At 38.1% G+C, this 21,269-nt stretch overlaps 3 protein-coding genes across 6 annotated transcripts; 1 reads left to right on the plus strand and 2 right to left on the minus strand.

The window, feature by feature from the left end:
• Nucleotides 1-539: 539 nt before the first annotated feature.
• LOC135644652 (zinc finger CCCH domain-containing protein 40-like) lies at nucleotides 540-5,530 on the plus strand. The gene is made up of 4 exons (XM_065162424.1): nucleotides 540-719; nucleotides 1,796-2,065; nucleotides 3,478-3,701; nucleotides 4,579-5,530. Exons 1-4 carry the CDS (start codon nucleotides 615-617, stop codon nucleotides 5,405-5,407), a joined length of 1,428 nt encoding a protein of 475 aa, XP_065018496.1. The 5' UTR covers nucleotides 540-614; the 3' UTR covers nucleotides 5,408-5,530.
• A 620-nt stretch (nucleotides 5,531-6,150) lies between these two features.
• LOC103995163 (histone-lysine N-methyltransferase, H3 lysine-9 specific SUVH1) lies at nucleotides 6,151-12,282 on the minus strand. 3 transcript variants are annotated; one of them, XM_009415688.3, is made up of 3 exons: nucleotides 11,955-12,282; nucleotides 8,987-11,206; nucleotides 6,151-6,508 (listed from the first exon to the last, which is right to left on the minus strand). In XM_009415688.3, the coding sequence occupies exons 1-2, from the start codon at nucleotides 12,118-12,120 to the stop codon at nucleotides 9,033-9,035; spliced, it is 2,340 nt and encodes a 779-aa protein (XP_009413963.2). In that variant the 5' UTR covers nucleotides 12,121-12,282; the 3' UTR covers nucleotides 6,151-6,508; nucleotides 8,987-9,032. The 3 variants fall into 3 exon arrangements, with proteins under 3 accessions (XP_009413963.2, XP_009413964.2, XP_065018495.1); XM_009415689.3 differs by having other exon boundaries at nucleotides 11,847-12,120; XM_065162423.1 differs by having other exon boundaries at nucleotides 11,818-12,097.
• Nucleotides 12,283-12,886: 604 nt separating this feature from the next.
• Nucleotides 12,887-20,322, minus strand: LOC135645067 (uncharacterized). Of its 2 annotated transcripts, none has more exons than XM_065163127.1 (5): nucleotides 20,122-20,322; nucleotides 15,972-16,132; nucleotides 14,316-14,402; nucleotides 13,915-14,073; nucleotides 12,887-13,213 (listed from the first exon to the last, which is right to left on the minus strand). In XM_065163127.1, exons 1-5 carry the CDS (start codon nucleotides 20,225-20,227, stop codon nucleotides 13,115-13,117), a joined length of 612 nt encoding a protein of 203 aa, XP_065019199.1. In that variant the 5' UTR covers nucleotides 20,228-20,322; the 3' UTR covers nucleotides 12,887-13,114. The 2 variants fall into 2 exon arrangements, with proteins under 2 accessions (XP_065019199.1, XP_065019200.1); XM_065163128.1 differs by having other exon boundaries at nucleotides 13,105-13,242; nucleotides 20,122-20,296.
• Between the last annotated feature and the right edge of the window lie 947 nt (nucleotides 20,323-21,269).

Raw genomic sequence — 21,269 nt, forward strand, 5'->3', positions numbered from 1 at the left:
AAAATCGGTTTTTTATAGCAATATCGAATGGTATATATATATATATATATATATATATATATATATATATATATATATATATATATATATATATATATATAATCTTGACATCGTCTTATAATTATTATTTTAGCTATTAAAAAAAGAAAGACATTAAGAGTGAAAAATAGAATATTGTCAGTGTATGAGATACTCATTAATGTAAGAAATAAAATAGATGATAAAATTATTTTTGCCCCATCCTAACGTGAATAACATATGGGAAGACACGTTAAATCATTGTATATAGTTTTAGTTATATTTATAAATTAATAAAGAATATATGTATGAGGACTGGACAGAGTGAGACAAGTGATACTATTTCCATCTCGATTAATTTTTAGAAATGTTTTAGAAACGAAATCATCATTTGCCATTTTTATGCGAACAAAAATGTGATAAAAGTGTGACGGGTCGGGTTAGTTGGAGTTTGGGCCCGATGGGATTTTGAATCTGGACCGGCCTAAATTATTCGGGTCGAGTTCACTTCGATTTGATCTCTTTTGAGCCCCTCGTAGTCTCCATATCACGTGACATCATAATTCGCCCTCTCTCTCTCTCTCTCTCTCTCCCCGATGGCGCACCGGCTGCTGAGGGACGCGCAGGCCGACGGATGGGAGCGCTCCGATTTCCCCATCATCTGCGAGTCCTGCCTGGGCGACAACCCTTACATCCGAATGGTACGCTCGATCCATATCTTGAATTCGTATTCCTCCTTCATTGTGCCGCTCGATTGGTTTCTCTTGCTCTTTTTCGTAGAGGAATCTATGTGTTTTCGGAGGTACTCCAATGATTCCGTCTGAGGGAAATATAGGTTCTAATCTCCGAGCGATTCAATATGTTTAGGTCAAGGGGATATGAGTCGGTTGATCTCTGAAGTACGAGATCTTACTTTGTGAGGTTTCGGGTTAAAGATTAGACTCTTTTGGAAGCCTATTTCTTAAGGTTGGTAACGAGACCGCAAATCCTGATCTTGTTTCGCGTGTAACATTATAAGGCTATTTTGGAGAGTCTCCTTTGGTTTAGTTAGGTTCTCGATCAGGATGATGCTTCATATGTTGCTCCGCTCCCTCAACTTGAGGTTTGGATCCGACAGTTGCTGCGCTGGATTGGGGCTATTGTTGCTATTCGGGTGAGGTTTTGGTTGAGGAGTATGTTATTTCCTGTACTGTTTTCATTTGGATCTCTGATGTGGTCCGCATTGTGAAGTGGAATCTGAGGTTCTCTGCTGATGCTAAAGTTCCAAGGTTATTTATGTGCTTGGCTTTGGTTAACTTTGCCGTCCAAACGTAGTGCTAGAAACCCACACTACTAATAGAAGAGTACACAGAACCCTTTTTCTGTTCTTTCAAATGATTCCCTCGTTCCTGGTTTTGGCTTGTTATCGATTTTTTTTTGTTGCCACTGCTAAGAATGAATAAAACTTGTGGCTGTTTTGGTTATTATGGTGGTTGAAGTACATCCTTAAGTAAGAAATAACTTGTACCTTGAGTTGTTCCATGTTTATAGCATGTTGTTTACTTGGGGTGGGAATGTAGGTTGCCACCAATATGTATCGGGTTCGTACATACTGGTTGCTTCCACGTCCATATATTTCCATTATAAATTTGAAATAATTTTAAAAACTTTCATGGAGGAAAAGTGCAGGTGTCCTTGCACTGTGGACCTCGTCTTCTATATTATGGTCTTGTTTAACTGTCTATTGTGTAATTGGAAATGTGTTTCTTCAGTGGCTTTTTTCTTTCTCATTGTTCAGACAAAGGCTGATTATGACAAGGAATGTAAGATCTGCAAACGGCCTTTCACCGTCTTCAGATGGAGGCCTGGACGTGATGCAAGGTACAAGAAGACAGAGATCTGCCAGACATGCTGTAAGTTGAAGAACGTCTGCCAGGTGTGTGTCCTTGATCTTGAATATGGTCTACCAGTTCAAGTTCGGGACACTGCCCTCGCTATCAATTCTAATGATGCCATCCCAAAGAGTGATGTGAATAGAGAGTATTTTGCTGAAGAACATGACCGCAGGGTATGATAGTCACTTTTTTTGTTCCTTTGCTTGCCATTCACATCAGATTATTATGTTTCAGTTTTCTTCTGTGGAGTGTGTGTTTGTTTCTCTGCCTGGCCAACACTGGTGTGTTTGTTTTCTAGTGCTTTTTATTCATTCACCTGGACTCCATGTCATGTATGCTTTATCAATGTTGTTTACTGTACCTATTGCTTGCAGTGTACTTTATTATCTGCTTTTCTGGTACAAGTGGATTTTGTAAACATTTACCTTGTTTAATTGTAGTGGCTGGTAGAATAGCTAACTTGTGGGGTAGAAATAGTCAACTTGAATTAGACCTTTTTATAATTTTGATTCATTGGTTGGCATTTGGAATTAATCTAGTTGTGTGAAAGTTCAAGCACTTCCAGAAAACAGAAAGTCCTTAAAACAGATTAGTTGATTTAATTTGACTCAGTAGAATACATGAGTATTTTTCATGTCCGTCCACATCATGTCTTCAAAGCCCAAAGGGGTTTTCCTGTAGATTGAAGTGCTTTTATGATGATCAAGCCTGATATGCAAGTTGAAGAACTGAAAACACTTCCAGAAAACAGAAAGTCCTTAAAAAAGATTAGTTGATTTAATTTGACTCAGTAGAATACATGAGTATTTTTCATGTCCGTCCACATCATGTCTTCAAAGCCCAAAGGGGTTTTCCTGTAGATTGAAGTGCTTTTATGATGATCAAGCCTGATATGCAAGTTGAAGAACTGAAAACAGGGAGAGATCTTAGATTACTTGAGCATCCCTTTGTTCTTTTCAGTTGGTAGATTAGAAGAGAAATGTAACTGAAGGGTGGAATGGAACAAGTCTTGGCACCATGTTAAGGTTGCTTCTTATCAATTGGGTTGACCAAGGTTCAAATCGTCGAAACAGTCTTTGTATTTGTAAGGATAATGTTGCTTATGTTGATCCTTCAAGTCAGCAACGGCAAAAGCCTAGTGTATCAGGTTGTGCATCCTTTAGAAAGAAACATAGTGACACATAAGAATAAGTCATGATGTAAGTTTATGATTAAAATAAAAAATGAAAAAAATTAATCAGTAATTTGGTTTCTAAAATCAGTTAATACAACTGTAACTAGTTAGTAAATTAGCTAATTAACAACTTAATTTATTCATAAATAGGATGCAAGCTGGAGTTGAGCCTATAGTTCTGCTCTAAACAGCTTACTGTAGATTGTCTTCTCATCAGCTACCAATATTGCTTCTTTGCTTGCATTTTTTGCTTCTTAATAATCTCGCTACTATGTTACGCATATATTTATTGCTTGTTTTTGTGGTATTAGCTAGTGATATGTTATTCTTCGTTCTTGTCACACCAATCCAACAGTATATTGTCCCTACTTCTTGTTTGTGTTAGTCTCTGCTGAAATTTTCTTTTTACAGGCCAGAGCTGGCATAGATTACGAATCTTCGTATGGAAAAGTGCTTCCAAATGACACCATCTTAAAGCTTCAAAGGACAACACCATACTATAAAAGAAATCGAGCCCATGTTTGTAGTTTCTATTTGCGTGGTGAATGCACTCGTGGAGCTGAATGTCCATATCGACATGAGATGCCTGAAATTGGTGAATTATCTCAGCAGAATATAAAGGATAGATATTATGGGTACGTATACTGGCTAACTCTATGTTTAATGTAAGCAATAATGCAGCACAAGTGGAGAAAATTTATCTGGAAGTCAACACAATCGATATCTACATTACCAATAATTTACCTATTCAAGGCATCAATTGCTGGCTTTTTACAAATCAAAATGGCAGCAAAAGATTTATATAGCCGACTTCAAATAGTTGGGGCTTATAGTTTTATTATTGTTCTTGTTGTTGTTGCTAGGTATCAATTGCCATGGTACAGTGGTATAATGCCTGGTATGTGCAAACTTGATTTGGTATTAGTGTGCAGTTTTACCATGTTATTAGACCAGTATATGTTTCATTAGGCCTATTGATGGGTCATTTCACTAGCTATTTCTAGTCAATAGGAGTAAATTGCAGTCTTTGCTATATCTATATTATACTTCTAATATTTCAGATTGTTTTCCGTTATAGCAATCTGCATCATGATGTTATTTGTGGTACTTTCATAGTCAAAAATTCCCTTTAAAACAAAAGATATGATAGAAAAATATTAGAACCAGATATGTTGATTTTGGTACAATCTCTACTAAATAGAGGTTTGTTGCATTTCTTATCTAGTTTATCCTGTGGGATTTGCCTTTTTGTAGTACATGATTCCTGGGGATAGCAAGTGTTTCTAGTTTAGGTTTAGTTTGCTCTAGAGAATGGTTAGGGATTTCACTTTTCAAGTAGAATTAAGTATATAGCATCTGAATCAGGAGTTTGTTCAGGCAGCACTGCATCATTCCATCTGCAATTTGCATTCTCACTCTTGTCTGTAGAGACCTATTTAGTTCGAGCGACATTTTTTATTTTCTCTTGAACAGATGAATTGATTGTAATGACATTCTTTTTCTTGAATTCAGAGTGAATGACCCTGTTGCTCAGAAGCTTTTAAGCAAGGCTGGTGAGATGCCTTCTCTAAATCCCCCAGAAGATGAGAGTATAAAGACCCTATATGTTGGTGGCCTAGATGCCCGTATTTCCGAGCAGGATCTGAGGGACCACTTCTATGCCCATGGTGAGATCGAATCCATCAGGATGGTGCTCCAGCGAGCATGTGCATTTGTAACTTACACAACAAGAGATGCTGCTGAAAAAGCCGCAGAGGAACTTGCTAACAAGCTTGTCATAAAGGGTCTCCGATTAAAGCTGATGTGGGGAAGACCACAGGCCTCAAAACCAGAGGGAGAGGCACAGGATGAAGATGCTGGAAGACAGGGGGTTGTCACACATGCCGGGCTGCTTCCAAGGGCTGTCATATCTCAGCAGCAGAGCAACCATCAGCCGCTACCACCTGGCACCGAGAACCACCAGCAGCCTCCCCTCAACTACTTCAACATTCCCGCGCCACCGCAAGCTGCACGGACATTCTACCCATCCACCGATCCTCAAAGAATGGGCGCGCTAGTCCCAACACAAGAAGGTAGCAACAACAAAAGCGGGTCGGAGAAGCAGCCAGAGCAGCAAGCACCAAATCTTCACGGGCATGCTTTTCCCATGGCTCCTCCACATCCCCAAGGGAGTCAGTACCGGCCGCCATATTATCCACCATATGGGTACATGGCCCCACTGCCACCGCCATATCAGCAGTACCCTCCATACCCACCGATGATGGCTCCACGACCGCCACCACCATCTGCACCGCAACCTGCAGTGCAGCAGTACACTCAAGGCCCTCCCGGACCATCTTAGAGTTGACATCCCTTTGTTTGTGAATCTTGTTCTTCTTCTTCTAGATCACTGTCGATGAAGGATTCAAATGGAATATGAACTTGTATTGAGCTTAAGTGCAGTGTGCATCAAGAAGGTTTTTGAGGTTGGTTGTGAAGGAAGCATGCAGGAACTATTAAGCTTGTGTTGTCACCACATTGGGTAAGTCGTCCATGATATGATCACCAGACCTGCATTCAAAACAAGGTTTTATATCTCGATCCATTATTGGTATTATAATCTACGGACCAATATAGTTCGTTAATGACTCTGTATCAGAAGATCATGTTCAATATTAAACGGTTTTTGAAACCTTCAGTATTTATCGCCCACCACAGACTTTAGTTGTTGTTGAGCTACTCTCTCTCTCTCTCTCTCTCATGAATTGGCAGTACTTCACTGTTCAGTGAACTGATGCCACAAAATTCCCAGGCAAGACAAGCCCAATGTGCTGTACCATTTCAACATCAATCATCTTTAAAATGAAATATATTAACCTTTTTAGCTGATAAATAATTCTGTGTTCACCACTAGTCTTTGCATCGAAAATAGGAAAAAATGAGTTCAAGTAAACAAAGAGAATGTTGTGGTTGAGTTGGCGAGGAAACCAGCTCAATCGCCTATGGTATCAGATCTGTTGAAGCAAATGAAAGCTCCCCGAAACCACCGGGGAGAAGTCGAAACTGCAGAAAAAATCACCTGCGCCATGCAATTACCAGACTCTGTTTGCCCCAAAAAAGAAACTAAGTTTAAACTTGAACTACCAATAATGTTGTACATGGAGGCACTAAGCGGGAATGCATCCCTCAACATTCTACAATGCCTAACATAATTCCAGAGCATGTCGGGCACCAATGTTTCACTGCAGCAGTAATACTTCCTGCACAGTGCATCCTAAAGGCAACCATGTGGTGAATACATATAACAAAATCTGCAGTCAGTAGTCTACACTGTATCTGCCCCTGCCTAAAATTTGCTGACATTCAAAAAGGTCACAATGCCACAAAGCTATGACGGCGACAATGCCACAGCCTCTCGAACACCATCTCCCATCATATGCATCAAAGGTATCAGCACAACAAACTGGAAAAGAAAGACCCAAATCACAAGTTAAAAATCATTCATCAAATGTGCACTTCTTTCGAAAATTTAAAATCTAGAATTTACAAGACTAAGAGCTTGATCAGAACGTGCACATATCTTTAATTTTAAATCTAGCATCCACCCTACCATTAATTTTTCTCAATGAAGGTAAATTAACCTAGTAGTTCCGTTGGTAATGCTGACCAACATTTGGCAATCTCGATACTAAATTAAGATTATTGGTCTATAGTAAGGATCAAGATAACCGACAGTACCTGAATTATTCATCTTAGTGTAAAACGAGTTCACTAATATTAAACAAATAAAGAGAATGAGCCACAGCCGATAGGCCTCTTTTGACAGCCAATCTTTGTGCCCTGATCATGATGTACTAGGGTTTGAAGGCCTAAAAGAACACTGGAGGGAGACACAAGATGTTTTCAAATAGGAAATTCTTTAATGGAGACCAAATCCATATGTTTTCTATTTTCTTCAATGAAATTACTAAAAATAAGGTAATATATTGGACATGAAATTTCCTAATAGAAGTTCTAGCTGTAACCCGAAGGCAATTGTCTAACTCGATTCCTTGTGACTACCTCCCAAGGCTTTCAGTCAGTGTGACCTCTGCTTGGGAAGGAAATTAATGTGGCAGCAATACAGATGCCTCTAAACAATGAAACATGCTGATGATAGCAAATATACAAAAGCTACAAGAAGAATTAGCAATGACTAGTTTCATGGTTTCCCACAAGAGCTGGCTATGAGCTGACGGAAGCCCTGGCGAAGGCCAGCTTTCTTTAGGCTTTTGTGTCATCAACCCAAATAGTCTTTTGGTCTGACATGGTCTCAGGTTCTGATCATGCTCACCCAGAATCACATAAATCAGTCCCAAGATGTCTCACCCATTACTTATCCTAATGTCATTGATCTTTCTACACTTCGCAGCCCTTCTAACCATTGTCATTGTTTGTTTTACAGCGACAACTTGATATTGCAAGTAGAGGAGCTCCACCAATGGAGGATGACACCCCTTTAATGGTCTATTATGCCATCAAAGGCAGAGAAGCCAAGAAAGGAAGGCAGTGGAAGCAACCTCAACCAAGTGAAAACATTTACGCAAACTCTGATGTCATCATTGAGGTCCAAAGAAAGAGGATGATTATGGTGCCAGTAGAATTTTTCAAAATTTCCATATATGACTCTGCTAATAAAGGCACTCCACTGAGAGTTAAGATAACTTCCAGGAGGACTGATGATAGGTTGGCCGTGAATGATAAAATGCATCATTCTAATATTTCCCTCATGATGGCTGGATGGACAATGAAGGGACTGCAAGGTACAGGCCTGTACCAAGCACTGAGCTTTTATTAAGTTTGACATGACAGGCTGAACCAGATGCCATATCATATGGGCCAAGCTTAAACCCAACTCCCAGCCCAACACTTATAGACATAAGGAGAGATATTGTAGCACATCAGTATTTGTGTTTTGTACATGTTTTGACTCCCATGATTATCAAATGGCATATCAAGGTTCTTCCATATATTAAAACATACAGCAAACATATCACTGCTGCTCTGACTTCATTTGTCTAACTAATTGGAATATAGTTTTGAGTTCAAAAAGACATAATTAAGAAAAAAGCATTCTTAAATAATAAATTACAACATTTGGGAAGAATGCCATAGCAAAATATGAAGGTATATACGGTAATTGAAAGTTTATCCTATTTTATGATGCTTTGACATCTGAAAATATATTCTGATACAAACAAATGTAAGCTTTTATCATTGGAGTTGCATGTTTGTTCTGTTCTCTAATTTTACTCCTACTGCATTTTACCTTATGAAGATGCAAGATAATTAAATAGAGTATGTTAACGTGTGACCTTAAGTTGCTAATTATACAATGTCAAGAATTCTAGATGACTGAGGTAATGAGCACAGTATCTTTGAGCAAGTTGTACCCATAAAAATCAAATTTACAATGGTGAACTTATAGGTTGTAGCTAATTTCAATCACCTCCCCACAAGGACACGAAACCCCTCATTCCTATCCTAAAACAATATCCTCCCCCGGATGCAGTTATCTTCATCGTGATCAGAAAAGGTGTCACATGTCATCCATCAGGGAAGAGGCTTGAAATGGAAACTAGTAAGGAAGGAGGGAAAGATCAGCTTTTCTAAGAAAATGTGTACCCATTTATTTATAAAGCATATTCCCTGTTTACAATGTATTAAAAAATCCTACCAGCTCATTATCAAGTCCTCTTGAACTCATATGTAGATAGCAATCCAACTGACTAATTAGATTTTTCAACAACATGAGGCAAAAAACAAAGCCAATAATCGCCATAAATAAAATTACAAGGATAATGCGAGACAATGAGGTGACTACTTATTTATCTAGTTCAGCAAGATTACCAAGATGCATGATATCACCGGAAAGAACAAACAACAGAAAGCAGCCCCTTACCTTGAGAGCAGGTAGATGCTTATGTACTCAATATTGTTGCTCAAAATTAGCCAAAATAGCCTCGACAATTTGGAGATCCACACAGGCACTTCTTAGCTCTCTGCGATATAAAGCCAGTTCCAATTTTCTGTTGACCAGCTTCATCTCCATGCAGACCATAATCATATGTCAGTTCAGTCATGGGAGGAATGTGTTTGATTGCAAAGAACATTATATGTGGATAATCTTCATCACCATGATCATATAGAACTGGTTGCCAAAAGACATTAGGCGAGCAGCTATGATTCATAAAACGTGCTATGTTTCCTGAATTCTTTGCACTTATCGTAATAGGAAATGGTCTAAACACCTCATTTGAGTTATTTATATCTGGATCTTCTAGTAACTCAGGCCCACAATTCCATCTGGAAGCTTTCTCACCAAGATATGTCGCTTGAAAAATATACTCATCTTCTTCACCATCATCTTCAACTCTGGTTTTACTGATAACCTCGCCTGCATATTCACAAATGAATGTACCTGCCCTGATAGGGTCCCAGGAACGTAGACCCCAACCACGGTCCTTTGTCCTGAAAACTTCAAAGTGGAGCCTAATTCCCTTTTGGGTCACCCTATTTCGGCAATTGAAAGAGCATTGACAAGAAACACTGCACTCATAAATCAGAGGCTTCCGTCTCACAAGAAGCCCCATCGAATTATATGGTAAATCACCATCATTTTGTTGTGCACAAAAGCAGTTGGTATCACCAGGGAGACACACACTAAGACACATGCAACCCTCTAAAGGCTTCTTTGAGATAGTATGACACAAATGTTTAACGGTGGTTACATATACAAAATGGTTTGGACCTCTCTCATCATCAACATCATTGATAAGGCAAACAGGTATGTTTTCTGCACCTGATGATATGTCAGGCAGTATGACTCTGCCTCTAGATGATGGGTTCTCTTTCCACTTCTGGATCATTTTCCATACCGCAATTCCATCAGGCTGCCCTGGTTCTCTCAGCAACTTGTACTTGAAAATATTGAATCCTGTCTTACCTTTCTCAACCCATGAGTCATCAATCTTATAAAGACCATCATAGATGTATATTTTGCCAGTTGGACAGCTAACATCTTTGGTACTACGTACAACCCGGATCTGATTCTTCCTGTGCAAGCTTCTTTCGAGAGCAAGGTTACCCCTTTCCAGTTTCTGGTCATCTGGTTGCTTCTTATCATGCTTACCACTACCTCCCTGGCCGCTGTAAATTAAAACATCGACATCATCATCTTCATTCTCATAACCACCAGCCGAGACAATACAAATGGCAACAGGCTCATCTTTGTCAGAAAAACTAGCTGTCATGTAATCAATACCGGCCATACTAGGAGCATGCAATCCAATCAAGCACATCTCAAACCTAAAATAGAAAATATCCCCAATTTCAACTCCTGGGACAGGTCCGATCCTCTTTCCTGCATTAGCCTTGAGATCCTTACCAGACATGATGGCCCCAGCCTTCAGATCTTGGCGCCTGTTTACATCTTTTGCTTCATCCAACTGCAGAAGCCTCCTGCGAAGTGCATCATAGGTCATGAGGACAATCTCCACAGACTCCCTGGGGTGGTTTGATGAAGAGGGCAATAGGGGAAGCTCAGTGTTCAGACTCTTATTAGGTCGTTTGCGCTTGACATCTGTCCCTGAGCTGCCCGCCTGGTTGCTACTTCGGCGTCCTGCCCTCTTAGTCTTTCTGCCTGATGCTGGCATATTGTCATCAAGAGAAGGGTCCTCATCCTCATCTATGGAAACATTGGTCGCTGATGGTGTCCAAAAAGTACCGGAGGTTGGTGTCTTGGCAGAAGTGGAGAATGGAGAGGCCCGCAGAGAGCCATTTGCACCAGGCGTCATTGCAACATGAGCATCTACAACACGAGTAGCAAAAGTGACAGGGTCAGGGTTTGATGGCTTTTGGTTGGGAGCTTCGTGAAAGCTGAAAGGGGGGAACGCCGGTGGGACTCCTGAAGGATATGATGAATCAGAGCCAGCAGGGGATGAGCCAAAGGGGGTGACACAAACAAAGGGTGGGACAGTTGACTGTGTAATAGCATTGAAGCCGAATGGTGCAGGGAACATCGGAGCCAAAGATCGTAGTGGTTTCACATCCAAGACCCCATTTTCACTGGACGAAGGAGTGCAATTGGAATGCCTTTCCATGGCAAACAAAACACTGGAAGCTGCAGAACAAGAAGAACCAATTTAATGAAGTACTCAGGTAATTTCCCTTCTCTTTATAACAGCATGAACTACTATAAAAAACAAAATAAGCTACAAGCACGCCAAATCAGGAGTAAGAAAGAACTAATAAAATAACAACGAGGCAAAACATCTTAGCGATCTTTGAACAAGCCAAGGAAAACCGCTAAGTTCATCAAAATCGAACTTCGAAAAGCTAGGAAGAAAAAGTTCCTTTTTCCTAACAGAATGAACTACTATGAACTCGATTAAGAAGTGCAAATAAGCCAACATCACTTAAAGAATACAAAGGAAAAGAAAACAAAACAAAAAAAAGGTTCTTTATCCAACTTCAGAAGGCAAGACGACTGCTTTTGGAGCGGAGACATACTTGCAGCTATATGTTTAGAAGCTAACAAGCTATGACAAAGGTAATAAAAGAAAAACAAGCTAAAAGCATTTGACAAAAGACATCAAAGCGGTAGAAGCAGCAAAGAATTAACAAAAGAACATCTACGAAAACCCTTCAGGGATCTTCGAGCAAGCCAACGGAAATCCCAGAAGTCGATCAAAATCGAATCTTGAAAAAGCTCGGAAGCACAAAAGCACTAACTTGCCGCAACGACACAAAAGAGAGCTCACAGATTCGACAGCGGAAGCAGATTCCTCGACCAAATCTCTCGCTATAATAGTGGTCCAAGACAGCAGCAAACTGGGAGAAAAAGGGACACTAATCGAAGAACCGATTACCGGTAACAACCAGTAGCAAGGTCAAGGATCGTAGGCTACGGGTAGAGATGCAGCAATCCTCACAGACCTCGGGCGGTCTCGGCTCCTCTTGCTCGCATCTCTCTCTTCGCCTTGTGCACCTGGAGGTCTGGGAGCGGGGTTTGGTCGCTCGGTTCCCCCTTCGCATCTTTATTGTTCTCCTCTTGTCGGAACCTAAACGGAGCGTGAGAGGAGGGCGAAAAAGGTAGGGACCACGTCCGTGCTATCGTGGCAGCCCGGCAGCCCTTAGATCTTCTCGGATCCTTGTTTCGATAGCGAAATGGGGAAGCGGACGTCGACCCACAAAACATACCCAAGCGATCCCAGCCGTCGAATCGTATCTGCTGCAAGACCAAAAATTAAGGTTAAGACATAAAGTAATATTTTGACCATAATAGAAGGTTCAATTTTAGGCAATTTTAGCAAATTCATGTGGCAAATATGATGTATTATATTGATCTTTTTTTGTCAAAATATGCACATGAACTCATTTGAACTGATTCCAATTTCTTTTGACAAAATTCAATCCCAAGATCTTATTATTGACAGTCAAAAGTTGAGATATTCTCAAAATTAATTGGATAAGATTTGAAATAGTTAACTTTTGATAAGTAAATCTAATGCACCACATCTCTCTCCCTTCAATTTATAGTCACAAGATCACAGAAGTGAAATTATAGTCACCATGCAAAAGAATATATATATATATGTTAGCATTTGTAAGCACCATCAATGAAGTCCCAATATCTCAGTATCTTTTTATGCATACACCAGCTGAATCCCATAGTGTGAAACCACAATTGGAAACTCTACAAATCATGGACATGAAGACAATGTCAAAGCTGATTTATATTTTAGAGGAATTTCAAGGGAACTTCAAGGAGAATTCCAACTTCCATTAGCTTTAATTATAGTAAAGAGAAGTAAGAAAGTGATTTTATTTTTCTAATTGGATGAAAATATTTCAATTAGCCATCCAACAACTGCAAACTATACAACAGATGAAGATAAAAGAGCTCATGACACATGGTTTCACGTTGATATTGGTGGGAGGATGACAACATATGTATAAGAATGCAGATGCTTTGACCTTTCTTCACATCTGGCTCTATGGTATTATCATCTTTGGATTTGGAAGAACTTCAATTAATTTGCTCACCACTTGCCAGGCGTCTCTTCTCTTCTTCTACTTGCTCGAGCAATGCCTCCAGTTCAGCTTCAGTAAGTCCCTCTAAACGTTTCTGGAATTTAGGAAACTTTCGTCATTTATCTAGTAAAAGAAATTTATCAATTGTCATTTTATACAGTCATTAAATCCCATAAGATCTTCTAAAATTTCTCTAAGACACTAATGGGGATCAATGTTCCAAGATAAATTTGAACAAACATATTCTTGGTATTGAAAATTATAGTTTTACCTTGATATAAAAAACAACACTCTTTGCTAATGTCCATGGACCAAAACCAAATTTTTCATATTTTTAACTTAATTCAGACATAAATTCCCTTTACACAACTTCTCATATAAACATGTTTATAGAATAACTTTTTCTTTTTCATAAAAGTCTTTTCTATAATTGGATTCCTTGTCATCCAGAATACTGGTTTTAGGAATCAAAAAACACTTACCAACTCCAATACCTCAAATACCAAAAGCACCTTGTACGCTCGCTTACTGCAAGTCTTAACTTTCTAGGAGTAATCTTGGGTGTGCATTTTCATATTCATAGAGTAACATCACAACTTTAGAAATTTGACATGGATTCGTTTTATTTTCAAACATTTCAAGAATACCATTATCAATCTCAAATAGATAAGCAAACTCAAAAGAGAAATTTACATCCAAAAAGTCAAAGTACAAAAGAAACAGATGTACAAGACAAGCATTTGTGAGATCAACTTGGAGGAAATAGTTTTCTGAACTGAAGGAAGCATTACTGACCTCCATGACTTTCTTTTCATAGTCTCTTAACTGCTGAGCATAAGTCATATCTTTGTTTGCAACTCTAAACATGTATGTAGAAATCCATCCAACTGTTAGGCCCAGGACAATAAACAATTGAACCACATTCCCTGCTTGCAAAGGATCAACCCCAGCAAACTGAAGCAAATGAAAAAGATAAGATTAAAAAAATTGCAGCATGGAAGTTCTTATACAAAGTAACAGATGTCATCTGTGTGTGCTAATAAGTAGATTAGATTCTCCACAATCTCATTAACTTTTTCCTTACTTCGTCAAGGTTCCAGTCTTCCAGATAAGTTCTACCAACTTCTCATCTAAAAAATATGGTTGCATAGATTGGATAATCTGATGGAGAAACTGAGTTGAAGAATTAGCATTACCTCCAGTCCACTTTTTAAACCAATGCCTGCCAAGGTGACTCCAAGACCAATCAGTAAAACATCCTTTCTTGTGTATCCAAATGGAACCTGCACAAAATATTAAGTCTAAACATCACTTTCACCAACCTTTCATCTCGAAGAGCTGATTAATCAATCAGAGTCTACAGCAAAGAAAATTACACGGTGGGATAATGACTGCTTATTCAATGAAATCCTGGTGGGAAAGATCCAATAATTTTCAAGGAAAAGGAAGGTAGGATATTGATATTGTGGCAAATTCTGGAGACTTTGTGCTGTGCCAGTATTGATAAATGATAACAAAGCACTAAATAATTAATTACAGCAAAAACAAAGACTTTCTCATGTGCTAGTATTAATAAAAGCATTACTCCAAATCATGGGCATCTGTTCCCACGCACAATAAGTGGAATAATCTTTTAGATGTCTTTCCAGTACACAGTACTGCAGATCGGATTCAACAAGATGACTTAGATCAGAATCAAGAATCACAACAATTACAAGAGAATTGTGTGTTTTGAACGAAGTTGTAATGTGATCTTGGTCCTGAAAGACCATGTAAAGGTCAAACAACAGTAGAATCAAGTTCCAAAGAAGGCACCCATAAATCTTGTCAAATAAAATCAGAAATATATTGTTCCATGTGTTATGGATGATTAAGATAATTGTATATCCAAAATATTTACAATTTTTAAAATAAATATCATGAGAACCTCTAAGGTGATATATAAAGAGGAGAACAGCTAGACATGTATGTATAATGGCTAAATGACCAAATAGAAAACCGGCATTAGCACAAACAGGAAGAGAACTATACCAGCTTTAGAAGTTATCCATGGTACATCTGAGACCAATCATTTTTCTTACTAACACGATCTTGCATAATGCTCACTGATTTTCTCCTAAACCAATTTTTCCTTATTGCTTTCTATAAGATTTAGGGACTAGAATTAACCTTTGCTCATGTTCACATGTTTATATATGTCAATATTGGGCAGCAATAGGACCACAATTTGGAAAAGGTGTCAAAATTTAAAAGCCAGCATTTGTGAGGAAGTAGACTTTTTTTTTCCATAATACTGTAGCATGGGATCAAACATGGAAAAATCTTCAAGGAAGAATTGACATAACCTGTTCTCACCTTCAGTGAACTAGAAAAAGGTCCTAAATAAATGATCAGATTGTTGCATCCTCACATTCCATCTGCCTGGTCAGGAGGATACAACACCCTCATGTCAAAGAGAATATTTTGAACATGAGGTTGAATCGCTCAATTGGCATTGTGAAATGAAAGAAGAAATCAGTTTTGCTCTATAGAAGATGTACCCAGTCCATGAAGAACTTCCCAGATGTCAAATATTATACCCAGCCTGGAAGAGTTTTGTAAACATGAGATTTAGTTCACATTTTTCACAATATTTGCATCGGTTCGAAGTATTTGCACAGCTGGATTCATTCTAGGTTATTTCAGTTGCTCTGTCAGACTTTCATGCCTATTTGTTCATTTTTTGAGAAAAGATGTGGGAGTGACTACATGTTTATGATACGTAGTGTTTTCTTCCAACAGAAAAAAAAATCAGATGCATTAACAGCCTATTGGCACTAAACACTATAATATGCATCTATTGTGCAGCGTACCTCCTCTTTGTCTGATGGCTTTAAGTCATCTGGATTCCCTCCTGACGATGATGAACCAGTGCTTCTGGGAACCCCAGAGAACATTCTTCTCCTATTCAATCTGGAAAGCTCTCTTTTTAAATAAGTGACACTCTTGGCCCCATATGTATTTTGACAGCCAACTGCAGCAGCAGAGCATCAGCTTCTTTTAGGCTTTTAAATGTCAACTGATGAAATAAGTCCATCTAATCAATGAATTCTTGCTTTATATTCAGTTCTAACTACAAGTAACAAATGTAGCTGATAAAAGGTAACTCTTAACTATAAAGAACAGCATCATATGGAGAAAAGCAAAGCAACTATTATGTAGAAACAAGATTGCCTGGGTTATTCCCCCATTATTTCAGTTGAAAGTTCAATTCAGAAAAAATATAATACAGCCATGGACTAGACTGAAATAGGATATGATAGTTCAATACTACAAAAACTTTATTTATGACCACTTAAAAAGAGCCACACTATAGCAAAATGCTCATTCTCAGACATCAAATTTATTTTCTTAAAAATAAAGCAAACATCACTCCATTTGGACATATAATTTTACTAACATATGAAGGTACAAACTGTGCCCATTTCTATCTAGGTTGCATGAGGATGGCAGAAGCTAATCAGAATCCTAAGACTCGCCAAGCATCATTAGTACATAATGAGTAAATGAAATACAGATCCAATGAGAAACACTTCTCCATCCAACTCAGCAAAACAAATGGTTGGTTCAAAATGAGAGTTATTTCCCCTATAAAAAAGATCCAATATGTTAACTACTAGTCTACTATTATCAAGATATTGAGAGGATCATCTACATCCTCTCTCACAAGTAATTCGCCTCTTGAACTTATATATTTTGATGTTTGGGTCCTTCATCAATATAATCTCATGATTACTATCTTATTTTTATTGGTCACTTCACATAGTATATGTGGTTATTTCCCGTAAAGCAAAAATTTAAAGTATTCATCATTTTTCCTAAGTTCAAACTTATTGTTGAAAAGTTCTTTCAACGATCCATAATTTCATTCTACTCTAATAATGGTGGTGAATTTCAAAAGCTTCGTAACTTTTTTTGAAACCAATGGAATCTTTTATTTTCTCAACCCTCCACATACTCCTGAATGGGACCGCGGAACGTTGTCATAAGCACATTGTCTAAACTGGTCTCACACTCCTTACTTAAGCTTCCTTACTTTTTTTAATTTTGGTCTTATATATTTGTTACATCAACTTATCTTATTAATCACATGCCCACTCTAGTTCTTAATATGATTTCATCATTTGAAAAACTATTTAAATCCACTCCTAACCATAGGAAATTACGTGTTTTTGGGTATTTATGTTATCTATGGTTAAAACCTTACACCTATAACAAATTAGAATCCCGATCAAAAACATGTGTTTTTCTTGGATATTCTACTAATCAAAGTGCCTTTAAATGTTTTGATCCATTAACCAAAATAATTTTCATTTCTCGTCATGTTGATTTTATAGAATTTGTTTTTTTTTATAAATAACTTGACTCTTCCTTACCTAGACGAACTTCCAATAACTTTGTTAATTGAGTCCCCCAAATTCATAAGCCAACTCATATTATCATTCTCGTTCAAGTTGAAACATCAACCCCAACCACCAATCCAAAAACTCTATCCACTCAGAGCCTACCAGATCCTTCCTTAATGGTACATGATGAACAATATGTTACCTTATTCATCCAGCTGCCTCATGAGAGTGTCACGCATCAATAGAATTCACGACAAGGTTTAGTTTCAACATCTCCTATTTTAAATTCTTCTTGTCCAACACGTCCTAGAGATATCATTGACCCTATACCAATTAATCTGATGGTTACTAGATCGAAAAATGAAATCTCTAAACCAAATAAACATTTCTTTGTTTTCGTAAAACAATCTCAAAAATTTATTTATGGGCTTTCTACTGTCAACCAAGCCTTAAAAATTCCAGAATGGTGAGCGGCAATGACTAAAGAATATAATGCTTTATTACGGAATAGTATATGGAACTTTATTCGGAATAGTATAAACCTTATAGGGTGTAAATGAGTTTTTCGTATCAAACGAAATCATGATGGGTCCATTAATAAGTATAAAGTAAGACTTATTGCAAAGGGATTTCATCAATGTCAGACCTCGAGTACCATGACACCTTTAGCCCAATTGTGAAGCCAACAACAATTCATATTATTTTATGTCTTGCCTTGTTTAACAATTGAGGACTTCAATAGTTGGACGTGAATAATGCATTTCTTCATAATCATATTTTCGATGATATATTTATGAGGAAACCTCCAAGTTTTATTGATCAAAATCTTCCTCAAGATATATATAAGTTACGTAAGGCTCTTTATGGTTTCAAGTAGGCCTCTCGTGCTTGGTATCATGAACTTCAAACACATTTAGTATCAGTTGGATTTCATAATTCTCAATCTGATAATTCGTTATTCATTTATTCTCGTGAGGGCATAATCTTTTTTTTACTAGTTTATGTTGATTTAATTATTACTGGTAATAAATCAATAATAATTAATCAGTTTATTTAGTAGCTTGGAAACAAGTTTACAATCAAAGATCTTGAGTCCCTCAACTATCTTCTTGGTGTTCAAGTCATCCACACGGCAAATGGTCTATTTTTTTCTCAACAGAAGTATATTCATGACCTTTTAGATCGCATCAAAATGTTTGAAGATAATACTGTTACCATGCTAATCTCTACAAGTGTTCCTCTTACTGTATCCGATAGTGCTAATCTTAGTGATGCCACTGAGTATCGCCAAATTGTTGGCAATCTACAAGATTTAGCATTCACTCGTCCGGACATTGCATATGCAGTAAATAAATTATCTCAATTTATGCACAAGCTTACTTTCAACCATTGGACAACCGTTAAACGTCATTTGTGGTACTTAAAGGCACTATTAATCATGACTTATTTCTCCGAAAGGACTCCCCTCTATTGCTTCATGTATTTTCGAGTGCTGATTAGACAAGTAATAAGGATGACATGATATCTACTAGTGCTTATGTCGTATTCCTTGGTCACAATCTAATCTCTTGGAGTTTCAAGAGACAACGTTCTGTTGCAAGATCTTCTACGGAGGCTTGATATCGAGCATTTGCTTCTACAACTGTTGAACTTTGTTGGATTCAATCATTACTATATAAACTATTTATCACATTTTCTGATCTATATATCCCATCTATATATCATGACAATATCGGGACAACATATCTGTATGCTAATCTTATATTTCACTCTTGAATAAAGCATATAGTTATCGATTTTCACTTTGTTCATAACAAAGTTCAAAATGGTGAGTTACGTGTCTCTCATGGCTCATCTTCTGATCAACTTACAGATGCTCTTACCAAATCTTTGTCTTACCAATAATTCCTCCTACATCGATCCAAGATTAGTGCCTTTGATAGGAGCACCATCTTACAGGAGCATATTAGGAAGGATATTATTAAGAAAAATAAATCATTATAAGATTATCATGATCTTCTCAATATCTTGATAATATATTATAATGATTCTAAATCATAGAAATTATTAGAACATATTATCATGATTCTATGAATAATAAGGATCATGGTCTCAATGTGATCTCCTACGTTATGAAATGATTTAGAAAAATATTTTATATTTATTATTGATGAAAAAATAATGTAATTATCCTATTTTTGTAATCTCTCGTTGTGGATATAAATTCATACACGCTATCAATAAAAATTCAAGCCAGTCATTTCTTTCAACTACGACCAAATATTTAACCAAGATTCTTGATATAACCGGGGTAAACTATATAGCCGGTAAGAAGAAGCTGCAATTTTTCGTGGGCTTATATGCAGCTCTGGTGTAACTGTTCCCGCCAGCGATTGATATCATAATCTCTCAAAACAAGAAGGTGAAACATGTCTTACAAGTTCCGTAATCGATCCTCATTCAAGCATAACCCAAACGCGAGCAATTCTATCGAAGGATCCTTCAATTTCAATCTAATAAAAACCAACATAGCATGCCGACAGATCGGAAGCGAATATTATGGTTCCTGAACCACTACGGAGAAGGCAAACAGAAAGGGAAGAGACGAAAAGAAAACCTGAAACCAGGTTGCTTCTTGTAATCGAGAGGCGTCCATGGGCAGTAAAATGCACAAGCGCTAAAGCTGGATTGAAGACCGAGACGCTCGAACCCACGGCAGCCATTTGGGATTTGGCAATTTGGTGGTAGGGGTCTCGAGCTCCACTGTCGCACCAGAGAAGAAGCGAACGCGCAATTTATAGGTCGCCTTTTGCTTCTTATCCGACAAAATATCTTCTGGGCCGTCTTTGGGGCGTAAACCGAACCTCACCGGTCGCTATGTTTTATAGACCGAACTAATTAAACCGGACATTGAGACAGCAGTTAACCGGTTCAGCGAACGAAATACTGTACAGTTATGCTATGTACCAACGCTAATTAAACCGTTTCAGCGTCTGTTCGATAGGGTCGGTCAAACTGTGTCGAACCGACCCGAGAAGAAGCGAACGCGCAATTTATAGGTCACCTTTGCTTCTTATCCGACAAAATATCTTCTGGGCCGTTTATGGGTCGTAAACCGAGCCGCACCGGTCGCTACTTTTATGGACCGAACTAATTAAACCGAACATTGAGAGAAGCAGTTAACCGGTTCAGCGAACGACGCTAATTAAACCGATTCAGCGTCTGTTCAATAGCGTCGTTCAAAGTTCAAACTATGTCGAACCGAACCGACTTGATCCATAACCAATTTGACCCGATTCATCAATGGTTTTGATTTTGATGACTATAAGCTCTTGCCCGGTTCGATCAATCGATTCCAATCGAATCGAACCAATCGAATCGATTCTACGATTACAAGGTTCTGAAATAGTGCACGTGCCTGTTCAAAATCTATTATAACACAAAAACAATTATGAAGATAAATATATCTAACACATTGATCTGGTCGTTAATTAGCTTAAACATTTTAAATATTATTAATAAGACATTAAGATCATATCTCATTTTTACCATTTATCTTTGATGAAAACAAAATGGAAAAGCATATAGAAGCAGCAGCAACTGTTCTTCTTCGGTCACCTTCACTGCACATGCACAAAGAAGCACGGAGGGCACGAGGATGAGGGTGGCCGTCTCAGGAACATACGCTACTGCTTGTGAAGACCACGATCGCTTGCACGCTCGGTTGCGGTTGTTGGGATGAGCGGCTTTCACGTACGCAGCGTC

Source organism: Musa acuminata, chromosome BXJ3-8 (genome assembly GCF_036884655.1).
Source record: "Musa acuminata AAA Group cultivar baxijiao chromosome BXJ3-8, Cavendish_Baxijiao_AAA, whole genome shotgun sequence".
Lineage (NCBI taxonomy): Eukaryota > Viridiplantae > Streptophyta > Magnoliopsida > Zingiberales > Musaceae > Musa > Musa acuminata.